Source organism: Grammomys surdaster, unplaced genomic scaffold (assembly GCF_004785775.1).
Source record: "Grammomys surdaster isolate TR1022 unplaced genomic scaffold, NIH_TR_1.0 97, whole genome shotgun sequence".
NCBI classification, from domain to species: Eukaryota; Metazoa; Chordata; class Mammalia; order Rodentia; family Muridae; genus Grammomys; species Grammomys surdaster.
This window is the reverse complement of record NW_021604576.1, coordinates 18,288,278-18,303,438: the sequence shown is the minus strand read 5'-3', so window position 1 is coordinate 18,303,438 and position 15,161 is coordinate 18,288,278. Positions and strand designations below refer to the sequence as shown.

The 15,161-nt window shown below is 44.8% G+C and overlaps 1 protein-coding gene across 1 annotated transcript in view; it reads left to right on the top strand.

The window, feature by feature from the left end:
- Positions 1-2,053: 2,053 nt before the first annotated feature.
- Positions 2,054-15,161, top strand: part of Ankrd6 (ankyrin repeat domain 6) — a 54,827-nt gene continuing 41,719 nt past the window's right edge. The window contains exon 1 of the mRNA XM_028780906.1: positions 2,054-2,177. Coding sequence (XP_028636739.1) covers positions 2,058-2,177 — 120 coding nt within the window. The 5' untranslated portion in view covers positions 2,054-2,057. The remainder of the gene's footprint in view (positions 2,178-15,161) is intronic.

The window sequence follows — 15,161 nt, the reverse complement described above, 5'->3', positions numbered from 1 at the left end:
TGTGTGTGTGTGTGTGTGTGTGTGTGTGTATGTGTATGTGTGTATGTGGCGGAGACAGACAGGTAGGAGATAAGCCTCAAGTGTGTTCTGTGTGACTTTGGGCCTTCTAAAGGCATTTCTAGCTGTTTCTCTCACTGCTTTGAGTGTTAACTCTGTTCTTCCATTGGGCTGGGAATGTAACTGTGGCTGCACACTTGCCTGCCATGTGAAAGGCCCTGGGCTCGATTTCCAGCATAGGAAGGGAAATGCACATCTCAGGGCTGACTAGCTGGGGCACGGTGCTTCCGGTGACCTGTGAGCAAGAGCAGACTGGCCTTGCCAGAGTTTCTTTCTCTCTTTTCTTATTATCTTTTGCCCGTATTGGGAGCAACAGATGGAGAACAACATGAAATGTGATGGTAGAGATTGGGGGTAGGTAAGAAGTATCTAAAATTACAGTGTTTGCCTCTGCCTAGATCTCTTTCTTATAATGGAATGGTTGGGCTCTGTTCTGTGTATGAGACTCTACGAAGGCTGAATGATTACCAAGTTTCTGGAAGCAACTGTGAAAGATGCCAGTATGTTCTTGAACACCAAAACATGATCTGATTTGAATAGTGTGGTCTTCCATATGTGTGTGTGTGTGTGTTTGTGTGTGTGTGTGTCTGTGTACATACATACATATAATGTGGTTTCCATGGAGACATCAGAGGCCAGCTTGCTGCAGTCTGTTCTCTCCTTCCATCATGTGGGTACAGGAGCTGAGCTCAGGTTCTCAGACTTTGCAGCAAGTGCCTATACCTGAGCCATCTCCCTGGCTACTACAAACATGTTTTAAACACAAAGACTCCCTCTTCCTCCCCCTGCCTCAGAGCTGAAAACAGTACCCTGACTTGGTTTGTTCTTTTTTTTTTTTAAACCTTGAAAACTGTTTTATTTTGTTTTGTTGTTTTTGGTTTTAGTTTTTTGGTTTTTCGAGACAGGGTTTCTCTGTGTAGCCCTGGCTGTCCTGGAACTCACTCTGTAGACCAGGCTGGCCTCGAACTCAGAAATCCGCCTGCCTCTGCCTCCCAAGTGCTGGGATTAAAGGTGTGCGCCACCACTGCCTGGCTTTGGTTTTTTCTAAAGATATGATCAGGGCTGCTTGTGCAGAGTCTAGAGTTCTGTTAAGGCTCTGACCTCAGTGGTTTGGTTTCTTTTCTTCCCATTAATCCAGGGGGTGGGAGATGTTGGATGTTCCTAAACTGGCAGTGCCAGAGCTGCCTGCACTGAGTGAGGCATCAGCTTCTTCACGTGAGGAGTGTTTCATCAGTTCAGAACTGGAGCCAACCCTGGGCTCTGCTCAGTTCTCCGTCTGCTCCAGAATGCAGGAGACTGTTTTGTTTGCATAAAAGACGAAGGAAATCATGCTTGCTAGGGAAGGGGTGGGGAAGGGAGTGCCTCCTCAAAGAGACATCCTGACTATCAGGGCCTCTGAGTGCATGCTAGCCTTGGTGGATTCATAGGAGCCTGGCCCTCAAGATCAAAGGTTGATCATACATAGTACGTGTTATGTGTATAACCAGGAGGTATCTAGGGAGTTATAGTAGACTCCTTCTTTTAAAAAAATAATTAAGATATAATTATGTCATTCTCATTTTTCCTCCCTCCATCCCGTGTTGTATCAGGCCTCTTTACCCAGGGTAGAAACGCAGCCTCCCAGTTCTGCCCATCTTGTGGAGAATGATCCTGAGGAGGGAGGAAGTGGAGAGGCTGGCACACTCTGCTGACTTCCCCTCTGACATGCTGTGGAAGTGTGCTTTTGGCTTCCTGTCTCCTTAGCTTCCCTCCCCTGTGCTGTGCAGCAGAGGAACACCGAGGTCAGTAGAGGTGTGGTCTGTCTGTCCTCCTGTGCTGAGTGGCACTGATGGCCGCTTTGTTTTGTGACCCCCTAGGACCTGAAGATGGAGTAGTAACAAAGGCATCCCCCATGATTCTGAGCACCTTTTGCTGTGGACTCCAGCCCCAGCCAGAGGCTGCATGTGGAACTGAAGAAACTGACCTACTGCTTTCCTGAGAGCCCCTTTCTCTCCTAATTCATGAGCCAGCAGGATGCGGTCGCTGCGCTCTCAGAACGCCTGCTCATAGCTGCGTACAAAGGCCAAACAGAGAATGTGGTTCAGCTCATCAACAAGGGTGCCAAGGTAGCGGTTACCAAGGTAACAAGGAAAAAATGCCATAGCTATTCTCTGGGAATAGCTTACCTCTTGTTGGCTGCAGAACTGTTGTTTGGTTCATAGTTTGAAAAGAACTAGCTTTTGGTAAAGGGATGAAGTCTTGGGAAGTAACAAGAAGCACTGAAAATGTTTTCATTGTCCTCTTTCAAATGAAGAGTTTGTAATTTACATTTGACAGTCAAAAAAAAAATCACTTTTCCCTATCCACATTTGAAGCCAGTGGACAAGATGTCTCTTTGGAGAAGTTCCTACTCAGAGGCTCACTAAACAGTGAACTGGAGGGTGGAGGGTGGTAATCATATTAGGCAGGCCTCCTAGCAAGGTGCGCCAGCCTTTGGTCAGAGAGCCCCCGCTGTAGTCTCATTGTCCGATCTGACAGCTCGGGCTAGATGCCTGCCATTACTACTGTGGGCCTTTGTAAGACGTAGCTCATCCCTCATCAGCCAGTAATACAATGGCAGATCAGGGAATAGTTGATTGAAGGCAGTCTTATAGCAAAACCCCCCAAAAAAGTAGGTCCTGGCCAGGTGTGTTTGTGCCAGCATTCGGGAGATCATAAGTTTGAGGACAGTCTGGGCTACATAGATAGTCTCAAAAATAAGCAAAAAATAAAGTAAGTCAGTCCTTTCACTGTTGAAGTAATGCTGACCCAAACATAGCCAGCTTCTAGTGTTGCTGTGAATACCGTGAAGCCCCCTAGAGAATATTCTATTCTCATCCTGAAGACATTTCTGTCCAAGTGGAAATGTATCCTACATCCTTGGTGCCCTGGTCCAAAACTCTCCTGCCTTCCGCTCCAGAGAGAGCTGCACAGATGGAGATACGATTTTATTTTTTCACATGGCATCATCTGTTAATATCTGACATTCTGGGCCAGACATTGGTCAGCAGTCAGTCTCCATCCCTCTGAACTGCATACTGGTCTGGAGAGAGAAAATTTTGTCAGTTACCCATGGAACCCCAGAGATCTACAAGGATAGCCTGAACCTAGCATAAGAATCCTTAACTGCCACCTTCTGTGGCCAGGCCAGGAGGTGCTTGCTACCCCATTAAAGGTAGCAGGTAAACCAGGTTAGGATTTGACTTTGCTGTGTTTGCAAATTGTGTGACTAGCTTAACTTTTCTAAGCCTCGGTTTCCCTATCTGTGATATGAGAATAATATCAACCTTTCAGGGCTGTTATAATAACAATAACTCAGTCAAAGCATTTGCCACATAGGCTGCCAGACCTCATTCATTGTTTTGTTTGGTTTTGTTTTTTGTTTTGTTTTTTTTTTTTAATCTACAGCTTTATTGAGGTATATTTTACATGCCCCAAGATTAATCAGAAATTTCCAGAATACTTACACCGTGGGGCAGCCTTTGGCGCTGCTAGGATTGAACTGCCCCTCTCGTTCATATGTGGGCAGAACTTGAGGGGTAATTAAACCGGATGAGTCTTTATGATGAGATGAGTGTCCCTGCATGTGGAAACACCAGGGAGCCTGAGTGTTTCTCTCTCTGACTTTCTGGGCCAGACATTGGTCAGCTGTCAGTCTCAGTCACTGCTGCATTTTGAGTCCCTGCCCCTTGAGCGCACAGTGAGGAGTTGGTCCTCAGCAAGCTAGAGAAAGAACTCTCCAGGGCCCACACATGTCTGTGCCCTCATCTGGGACTTCCTTAGGGGAGATTCATCTCTGTTGTGTACCTGAGTGTACCAAGGCAACTGCATTCTAACTTTAGAAAGCTCCAGTCGCCCAGTGAAAGGCGATATATCCATCTGCTGTCTCCCGAATCTCACCCCAGCTCTCAGAGACCTTCAATCGCCTTTTCGTTTATCAGTTTTCCTTTCTTAGATATTACAAAGAATTAGAATTATAGGTGACCTGGTTAAGTTTTATGCCAACTTGACACAAGCTAGAGTCATCAGAGGAGGGAGGCTTTATTGAGAAAATGCCTCCATACTATGGGTTGTAGGTAAGACTGTAGGGCATTTTCTTAATTAGTGGAGCATGTGGGAGGGAGGGCTCAGACCATTGTGGGTGGGGTCATCCCTGGGCTGGTAGTCCTGAGTTCAAGAAAGCAGGCTGAGCAAGCCATGCAAACAGGCCACTAAGCAGCACCCCTCCAGACCTCAACATCAGCTCCTGCCTCCAGATTCCAGCCCTGTTTGAGTTCCTGTCCTAACGTCCTTCGATAATGAACAGTGATATGGAAGTGTAAGCCAAATAAACCCTTTCTCCTAACTTGCTTTTTGGTCCTAGTGTTCCGTCGCAGCATTAGGAGCCCTAACTAAACACACACTTATGGTATTCTGTCCTCATTTCCTTCATGGATCCTCGAGAGCTATTCATGTCGCAGTGAATGGGTACTTCATTCCTTCTTATGGCTGAATAGAAATACATAGGAAGCATACGTAGAAATACACAGTATCTGCAGGTAGGAAGGATAGACAGCATGGATACATGGAACAAAGGGGTGGTTAATGTCCCTGGTGGGATGTGGGGGACAGTGTTGCTCAGAACCGTATGCAGTTTTAGACTTCAGAATCCTTTATCTCTTGAATTTTCCATTTCTCATTTCAGATTGTGATTGGCCCTGACAATGGGTTATCATAGGAGTGAGATGGTGGGTAAAGGAGGATTGCTACTGTCCTTTAGTCAGTTGATTGACATTTCCAGCTGCTTCTAGTTTAGGGCTATTATTAAAATGACGTTATAGCCGTGAGCATCTGCAAACACGTCTGTGTGGGCAGAGTTTGCATCTCTGTTGGGTGAATATCAGGGAGATTTGCTGAGTCACATAATAAATATGTCTAACACTGTAAGAAAATGCCATGCCTGGTTTCAAAATGGGTTTACAATTTCATGTCTCCACCAGAAGGTTTGAGGGTCCCATTTTGTATTTTACCTGTGTGTAAATACATCCTATTGGTTGTTTGTGGCAGTGTTAGCTTACTACTAAAGCCTAGGCTGGCCTTGAACACATGAGCAGTCTTCTTTCCCCCAGCTTTCCACTGGGATTACAGGTGTGAACCACCCTGCCTGGTCATGATTTACTTTTAAATGTAGCTAATCTTTGACTTACAGTGGAGTCCTGTCCCCACAAAACCATCAGAGTTTGAAAAGATTGTAAGGTGGAATGCATTTTCTACACCTAACCTATCGACTGTCTCAGCTTAGTAGGACTGCACACTCGTGCTATCCTCTGCTCTTTCTGGTCATGTAGGAAACGGAGAGCTGTTGCTTACTGTGGCTTGCCCAGCACCCTAAGAGGGTCCCATACTACGTATTTCTGGCCTTTTTGAGTCAGTGTTGAAGAATTGTAACCTAAATCACCATAAACCAGGCATCATTTTTATATATCTTTACAAAAGTAAAACTTATGCACCCTGGTGGTGATTGTACACACTTTTAATCCTAGCACTTTAGAAGCAGAGACAGGCCTGGTCAACAGAACAAGTTCCAGGACAGCCAGGGCTATGGAGAGAAACCTTGTCTCTCAAAGATAAAAAACAAAACAAAACAAAGAAAACAGCAACAATTAAAAAAAAAAACAAAACCAACAACAACAAAACAAAAAAGGCACAAGGAATTTAAAAGCTGTATTCTATGTGCATGGATATTTTGCCTGTATCTGTATGCTTCCCTGCATGTAGTGCCTTCAGAGGCTACGAGTTGGTGTCAGGTCCCCTGGCACTGCAGTTACAGATGGTGGAACACTCCCATGTGGTAATTGGGAATTGAACGAAGAGCAGACACAATTTTTAAACAAGTCGTCTCCAGAGCCTGCTAGCGGCATCCCAGTTCCACCTCAGCTAAGCGTTCCTCTCTCTTTCTGGACCTCACTCAGACAAATGCAGCGCTCCAGCTCCAGCATACAGGAAGGACTCTCAGGATGAGCCAGTAAGCAGCAGACTTCATTAAAAGAATATCCTAGATCACATGGCTGAGCAGAAAGATGCCCAGGGAAAGAGTAAGAGATCTCTGAGTGTGGGGAATGGGCTTCTCGAAGGAACTGTCCTCAGGTGTGTCTCGATCTGTGTCTTTCTAAGCTACGTGGCTCAGTGTCATTTACAACAAGGTTTAAAGGTTAGAGTTTTTCCTTTTGTAAGCAAAACTGTAAGCTTTGTGAAGGGTGGTGTTTAAATTTAGAATGAGAAGAATGCCAACACCTCAAAGCTAAAATACATCATTTTGGCCCCAGTTAAGCAGTTTATTTACTGTCTTTGACATCTCTGAGAGATAGTTAGGAGAACATGCCTTGGGGCTGATCTGCCTCTGAAGGGTGCTGAGTCTGTCAGCAGGACAGGAGAACCAGGCCTAGGGCTGAGGGACTTTTCCCTTCCCAGAAATGACTTTCACAACTCCTAGCTGTTTCCCTTCCTACCTGATTGGTTCCACATTCTTAGACTATATGTGTACTATATATTAATTGATTGATCAGCTTCATTTTTAAAATTAGGTTTTAATAATTTAAATTTTCAATACTTACCATGGCAAAAGAACAGATTTACACCTTAACCATTTGTAGGTGTGAGTTTCAGTGGCCTATAGACATTCACACTGTGGCCCAGTGTTTGCCACCAGCACTTCCAGACCTTTGTTCATCTCTCCAAATGGAAGCCATGATCTCATTAAACACTGTCTCCTCAGTCCCCTCCTGAGCACATGGAACTCTTCTCTCTCCTTTGAGATAAGGTCTCACAGTATACCCCTGACTGGCCTGAAACCAACTCACAGTATGGCTACAATTGGGCTTGAACTAGAGGCTGCCTTCATGGCCACATTTGTGCCCATGTCCCCAGCTGGAGCCTGTTACTCTTCTTCAGGTCTAGGTTCTTCAGGTTTAGTAAGTAGCAACCCTGTGTGTCCTCCTGTAGCCATTCTGTTTCCTTCTTGGCTCCCATTGTCCCTTGCTCCTTCCTGAATTTCTTCTTGATGTCTTTCCAGTTGCTGTACTAATGTTATAGGAGATGCTCTTAGAAAACACAATGGTGACATTATAAATGTTGGAATTCTCTCCAGAGTTAGCTCACATAAGACCTGTCTCCGCCCGAGGCCTCATTTTATTAGCTTGGCATCCACAGGTATTTTACTGCCTGGATACTCTCTGCATCACTTCTGATACTGAGTATGGACCGTAGGCTTAGTGTTAAAAGCAATGAGGAACTGTAGGGTGGGCTAGCTTTCTGGGGAGTTAAGAAGCTCTTCCTGGGATGCTATGGTTTTCTCTTCCTCTAAACATATCCAGATAAATTTCACCAAATTGCATATTGGTGAAACCGCAATCGAGAAGAAAGTAAGACTTCATTCACAAATGAACATTTATTATTTAATGAAAATCACTAGCCCTGGATAATAGTATAGAGATTAGATGAGTAAGAAACAGAAACCAGCTCTGTGTGTGTGTGTGTGCACGCGCTTGCACGCGTGCGCTCACAGCTGTAGCCCCAGCACTCTGAAGACAGCAAGCAGATGGGGATTTACACCACTGATGAGGTGCAGAGAGAGAGAGAGAGACAGAGACAAAGAGACCTTGGACAGTCAGTCCTGAATGGGACGTCTCCATCCAAGCCCTCCCCTCAGGGCTCAGTGAACCCTGTAGAAGAGGAGGCAGGAAGATTGTAAGAGCTCCAGGGGATGGAGGACACCAAGGACTCAGGCCTTCTAAACACAGCAGGGCTGATGCACTCGTGAGCTCACAGAGGCTGTGGCAGCGTGCACAGGGCCTGCACCGATAAGCTAGATGGGGTCTCAGTGCTAAGAGGAGACTTGAGGCCATCTCTAACCTAGAAGCTAGCTCCAGTTGACAGCTACACAAAAGAAAAGTTAGTTTTCTCCAGTGTAGCCTGACTGGGAACACAAACCACACTTAAAAGTAGGCCCATGCCCAGCAGTAGATGCCGACTGAAAACAAAACAAAAACCTCAGTGGTCAATGGTATTTTTGGAGTGGTTTGGTTTTTTTTGTTGTTGTTGTTGTTGTTGTTGTTGGGTTTTTTGGGTTTTTTGTTTTGTTTTTGTTTTGTTTTGTTTTTGGTCACATGAAATATGTTCATTTTTTTTTTAACCTTGCTAGTTTCTTGCTTATATATCATGGTTTCCTGTTTTGTGTTTTTTATGAGCTTTCTGTGTGTTCATGTGTCTCTGCATGTGTATGTGAGTCTCATGCTTGTATTTTTTTTCTTTTTCTTTTTCTCTGTTTGTTTTGTCCTATTCTGATTTTGTTTGTTTTGTAAAGAAGGAGAAAAATGAGGGTGGGCTGGTGGGGAGTAAGTGGCAGGAGATGAGGGAGGAGAAACTGATCAGAATATATTGTATAAGAAAAAATTCTATTTTCAACTCAAAAAAAGAATTATCAGAGTCAAGGTCGTTTTGAGCTTCATAACGAGTCTCAACCAAAACAAAAGAAAACATAGAACCTGGGGAGGCTGTGCACAGGGCTCAGGGTGCTCCTTAAGGGAGGCATGACAGGGAGGGGCAGTGTTCAGGAAGACTGCCTGACAGTTTCTTAAAGAAGCTCTGCAGTTGCATGCTTGTGTGTCTTTTGATACAAGAGGACATCTGCAGGTGATACAAAATCAGAGACAAGATGCCAGCTCTGAGGTGGCTGCCTGGGCTTCGGTCCTTGCCCCTAGTTATACCCATGTGACCCCTGCCAGTGCCTTACTCTCACTCTTCCTTGGTGTTATGCCTGTATCTGTAACCTGCTGGCTGTAACAACAGTAAGTAGATTGTGGTGGTGGGAGGGGCTAGAGGAAGAAGAGTCCACAGGAAGCACTGGGAATGATGCCTGGTATATCATAAGCTGCAAGCTTGCTGCCCTCCTTCCTCCCTGTCTCTCTTTCCTCCCTGTATAATCTTCTGTGAGTCCTGCTCCCAAGACCAGGAAATATTTGTGTGTGTTTCCAAAAATATGTATGCAAGTAAAAGCAGGTCTAAATCACTTAGGAATGTAAATGGGTCCATACTCAGCATAGTGACTCTTTGTAGGCTACTTAAGAGCTTTACTGTGTGGATCTGCTTATTTGGTGGAATGGCCCTGTATCTGCCATTATGTGGTTAAGACTGGAACCGTCGGAGCAGCTGCCTCCCGTGGAGGCAGATTATTTGCTGTTCTTCATGGTATGCTGCAGTGTGTATACTTAGATATCTTCTAGACACAGGCGATCTTGACTGAGCAAATTCCTAGAAAATCCCTGGAACGTAATGGGGATCTATTAAAATTATAACGATCCCACTAGAGGGACACACTAACTTAACTAGCCTGCAGAGAGATTTTGGGAATAAGGTAAAGAGACAGGGACTCTACAGGCTTCCCATAGCAGCTCTAACAAGCTCCTACAGACAGGGCACCTGGATAAAGGAAATGGCTGTTTTAGACTTTTGGCAGCCAGACAGTGAGATCGAGCAGTTCCAGGTTGTGCTGGCTGAACCGAGGGGTGGACTATTCCTGCTTATTCTTGCTGTTGGTAGTTGGTGGCCCTTGGCTTGCAGGAGTGACACCCATCCCCCTCCTCTGTCTTCATATGGGTTTCTCTCTGTGATTTGTGTTACCAGGGTGAATAATATCTTCACTTAAGTGTTATGGGCTCAGATCTTTCACCTCTGCAAATGCTAAGTAAAGTCATGATCACAGGCACACAGGGCATTAGCAAGACAGAGAGGAGCGGAGTAGAGGTAACTGGCCCAGAAAGGGCAAGGGGGTAGTGCCTGGGGATCTTAGGGTCAGCACTCTGAGAGGCATTTATCTGAATGAAAGTCTGGTTGTGCTTTGCAAGAGACCACTGGCTGTAGATGAGTGGCGTGCTATCTTTTGCCTAAATAAGGTAAAGAGACAGGGACTCTACAGGACTCTACTCTGGGACACCTCTGAGGATGAAGGGCTTAGTTACAGTTTGGGTAAGTCCCCCAGAAACCCATGCTATAAAAATCTGGTCTCTGGCTGTGGCACTGTGAAGAGGTGATGTTCATCCCAACAGGCGAGCAGAAGACCAGTACCATAAATTTTGAACCAGATTTGAAGCAAGCTTTATTAAATACTGGCCAAGGTGATGCACACTAGCCAGGCCCATACCCATACCCAGAATTCCTAGAGAATGGCATGAATTATATTAGTCTGGTACTTAAAAAAGGCAAAACTCACAAGGCTCCATACTTCCTGCCTTCAGCCAAGAATACATCCTGATATACTGCCTGCCTGTGTACCTCCCATCAGTGCTCGTGTGTGTGTGTGTGTGTGTGTGTGTGTGTGTGTGTGTGTGTTCATCTTGTGCAATTGGGGCAACCAGTCTTGTTTACAGAAGTAAAAACGTGGCTTATTGTCTTACATGAACAACGGCTCCCAGCATTTCAGGAAGTCATCTGTCCTTGGGTAGGTAGGGCTTATAAGTTAGAGGCATTTTGTTTTATAGATCTCTTAAGCACCATAATTAAATTTTAAAACATAACTTTAGCCCTCACTGTGGAGTCTGGTAGGAAGTCTTAAGTCATTGGTAACATGCCCGAAGGGGACAGTGGGCCCTAGCCCCTTGCCTTCCTGTCTTGTTCCCTGGCCACAAGACAAGTGGTTTTGCTCCTTCAGCCTCTGCTGAGATGACCTTTCTTATTCCCAGTGACCTCCTCTAACCTTAGACTGGAATCTACAAAACTGTGAGTCAACAGCCACTCTTTTTTCTTTCTAAGTTGACTATCTGAGGTATTTGTTATAGTGACAGAACACTGACCACTGTAGGTTTCTGATAGTAACAGGCACAAGTACAGTATGTATAAACCAAGCTGCCCCTGAATTATAGGCCCGCATGATCACTGTAGTAAGAAGGCACCTTTTCCAGGTGGGACTTCTGGTCCATTTCAGTTTGGGAATTTGTGTTTCATGATGGGACTTATTTACAAGAAATCAAATGTGTCAGAGCCTTGTTTGCCAGCCTGTTGGCTTGTATTCATTTTCTTGAAGCCTCTGGCCCCTGGGGTGGGGGGTGGATAGTGGGGACTATATGGTTAAAGGTTGGTGGTTAGATAAAATCTTTTATTGAGAACTTGTGCTGTGTATAGCATACTTTTAGAACTTCATGAATGTATTTAAAGAGAATCTTTTACATTCATTCATTTGTTGTATAATTTACATGTATGTGCACGATGTCTATACATGGAGGTGTATGTAGAGATCAGAGGGCAGCTTTCAGAAAACATACTTCTCTCCATATGACTTCCATTGATTGAACTTAAATTATCAGGCTCGGTAATAAAGCATCCTAAAAAGAATTTTAAAGCTGTACCTGATATTGTAAGCATATAATCCCAGCTATACAAAATGCTGAAGTAGGAAAGTGGCAAGTTCAGGGCTAGCTTGGACTAGCTAGCCTGGACACCTTAGTAAGGTCTTATTTCAAACTTCAGAGTAAAAGCAGGTTGGAGAGATGGTTCAGTGGTTAAGAGCAATGGCTCCTCTTCTAAAGGTCCTGGGATCAATTCCCAGCAATCACATGGTGGCTCACAACCATCTGTCATCTGTAATAGGATCTGATGCCCTCTGTTGGCATGCAGATGTATATGGAGATAAAGTACTCATATGCATAAAATAAGTAAATAAATTAATAATCTTTTTGTGAATACAGACAGGTCTGGGGAGGGCTCATTTGGAGAATATTTACATGCATGTGACCCTAAATTCAATCCCCAGTACCACTTCTCCCCCACACCAAAAAACTGAATTATGTCCATCTTTAATAGGTAATGATCTAATGCAGAGGGCACTAATGTTGGCTAGTCTTTGTTCTGTGCTGTCTCTCATCAGTTTCCCTCCCAAAGTTCCTTGTTTCTTATAATTCCCCTCCTTAGACATTCCATGAACAGAATGCAAACAGATACAACTACATACATTTTCTATTTTACATAAATTGTAGAGTATGATACATTCTCCCTTCTCCCCCACTCCCCTCCTTTATAAAAAAAATGATTTATTTGTTTTTGTGTGCATCGATGTTTTGCCTGCATGTATGTCTCTTCGAGGGTGCCAGATTCTCTGGAACTGGAGTTACAGACAGTTGTGAACTTACAGACAGTTGTGAGCTGCCATGTGGTTGCTGGGAATTGAACCCAGGTCCTCTGGAAGAGCAGTCAGTGCTCTTAAGTGCTGAGACATCTCTCTAGCCCCTAGTCCCCCCTACCTTTTTAAAAATTGTTTATTTTGTCTTTTTTGAGACAAACAAGTTCTCAGTATGTAGCTTTGGCTGGTCTGAAAGTCAGAGAGAGATCTTCCTGACTCTGTCTCCGGAGTGCTGGCAGTATAGGCATGCACCACCATGCCCAGCATACATGCCTTCTTTGGTTTATTCTATAATATATGGTGAAACCATAATTGAGTATCTAATCCTGTGTTGGTGCGTGCATAGATTATGCTAATCTTTTGCTAATGATGTTGCACTAACTCTGTTTTGAAATCATATTGCACAGTGTGCTTCTATCTGGGGTAAATTTCTCCAAGTGGACACTGCTGGGCTAGAATGTGTGTGTCCTTGAGACTGTGACAGCCAGAGCCAGTTGTCCAATGTGCTGTGCCAATGGACGTCCACAGCACTGTGTGAGAGAACACTGGGCTCTCTTTTTGAAGGCTCCTCCCCTTCCATTAGAACTCAATCTTACCTTCCTTGCATTCTCTTCTGGAGCTACTATAGTTAGTCTGACCTCTGACCTCTGTTTCTCTTCAGTTCAGCTTGGGTCCATAGCATTTCCTCTGGGAACTAGAAGAGCAGGGGAGTGGGCTGAGAGAAAAATGGATGCTGATCCCATGTCTCTTTCCCCTTCTTTGCCTTTTATTTACAACTGGAAAGCAGAACTGCTTCCTGCGTCCACGTGGGATGTGGCTGGGGACTACATTGGCTGTTGCCATACTGGTACCCTGTGCTCTGTGGAGCAGTATATTCTTCTGGGAAGACTACAGGGCAATGAGGTTATAGACTTTCATGCCAAGCTAAATAAGGTGTCTGATGAGGCAGGAATGCTGGGCATTAGCCCTTTGGTCTTGTACACAGCCAACAAGTGCTTGTTTGCTCATTTATGCTAGCCCTCAGATATCTGCTTTGCAACAGGCATTACCAATGGAAAGAAAATCTCAAATGGAAGAACTTAGGCTTCTATGGATTATTGTCAGAAATCACTGGGGGAAATGGATTTATGGTGGTAGTTCTGAGCAATAATTATAATGTATGTTAAGATTTTATTTAGTGTATTAATGGTGAAATCGTTGAGAAGTTACAACCAGTCCAAACAATAAGTGAAAACTTTTCAAATATATAGGTTATCAGTAAAGTGAAAATGTGCCCAGTGGGGTAATACTGGCCAGTATTCACGGGGTCTTCACAGTGTATTGCCACAAGTCACACCGTGGCTTGTGATTGGACATCTATGCCACCTCTAGCTCGTTAACTGTAGCTCTCACCGTATATCCCAACACAGTCCAGGGCTGTGAAGTCCACCCACCTGTTGTCTATCCCCACAGTCTATCTCCAGAACTTTCCCATCTCTCCACACTAAAATTCAGTCTGTGTTGGAGACTAACTCTTTTGTCCTCTTCTGTCTGGGAGCCCCTACTGACCACCATTCTACTTCCTGTCTCCTTGAATTTGTTACCTGTCTTAAAGTCTTTCACAATTTCTATTAAGCATGGAGAAAATGAATCACGACCACCTTCTCTGTAAGCCCGGTGAGCTTGCTAACCTCTCCAAGCCTTCACTTCCTGTGTGAAGTAGCCATGATTCCTTTTGGTGATGAAGTGAGGTAATCCAGACACAGTGCTTACACCGGGTGATCCAGGAGGGAGACAAGGTTCAGTTGACGTTATGGTCAGTGTGATGACTGTGTCTCCACGGGAGTTCATTGTCCTCAGAGGTTCCTTTGGGTCAGTAGTTCTTAGTATTGACTGTGGGTAGGAACATTTGGACAGCCCTAAAAAAATAATAATAATGCCCAGGTATGATTCAAGAGTCTCTGGGATATGGCCTGGGCTTGAGGGGTTCCCAAGCATTCAGAGGGAGAATACTCTCTGCTCTAAGAACTTCTCTTGTGTGGGGAGTAGGTTTGCACAGTCTGTGGAGCTTGGCAAACATCACGAAATATTGATATTCTGAATGTCCTCATTCAAAACAAGGAGTTTAACAGGAAATAGATGCTTCAGTTATGGCAATGCAATATGTGCTGTGAGTTCTTATGTGGCTTGCCAATGGGAAAAAGCCCAGAAGACTATCTGGTCAATAATGGAATGATAACCACTACTTTACTCTTCTGAGGGTCCTGATAATGTAGACATCATGAGGACTCATGCTTCTAGCAAAGATAATGTAGACTCCTACAGGAGATGCTCAGATTGAGGGGTATACTGTAAAAATTTACATGAAGGGGTTGGCATAGCCTCTGCCTGGACTGAGGAGAACAGGCCTCAGGACCTAGGGATGGACCCCTCCTAGGTTTTTCTGGGCCGGATACCTCAGAGTAAGACTTAGTTAAGTGGTACTCAGTGGAGCTGGAGACGGCCTTGTTTGCATTCCAGCTCTGGACAGGCCTGGTAGAGAGGTGAGCTACTGCCTGGGTATTCTGTAGGAGGCCATGCATCTCCCTCCACTGTGTTTAGTCAGTGCTGCTCGCTCGTATTCATTGCCTCAGAAGACTGCACAGAAAGCCTCCATCTGCAGCACATCTAAGTGTTCCGTAGCCCAGAGAAGTACCATGCAGTTCCCCAAAACTATGTAGGTCCTAAGTCCTAAACTCCCAGGCAACAGGTCTGTAAACATTTTATTTAGTTCTCATGAGCATATGCATGATATGGGGGGTGGGCATTGATGGGTGTCACAGCATGTATATGAAGGTCAGAAGATAGCTTTACCGAGTCCCTCCTCTCCCTCTCTCCCTCTCTCCCTCTCTCCCTCTCTCCCTCTCTCCCTCTCTCCCTCTCTCCCTCTCTCCCTCTCTCCCTCTCTCCCTCCCTCCCT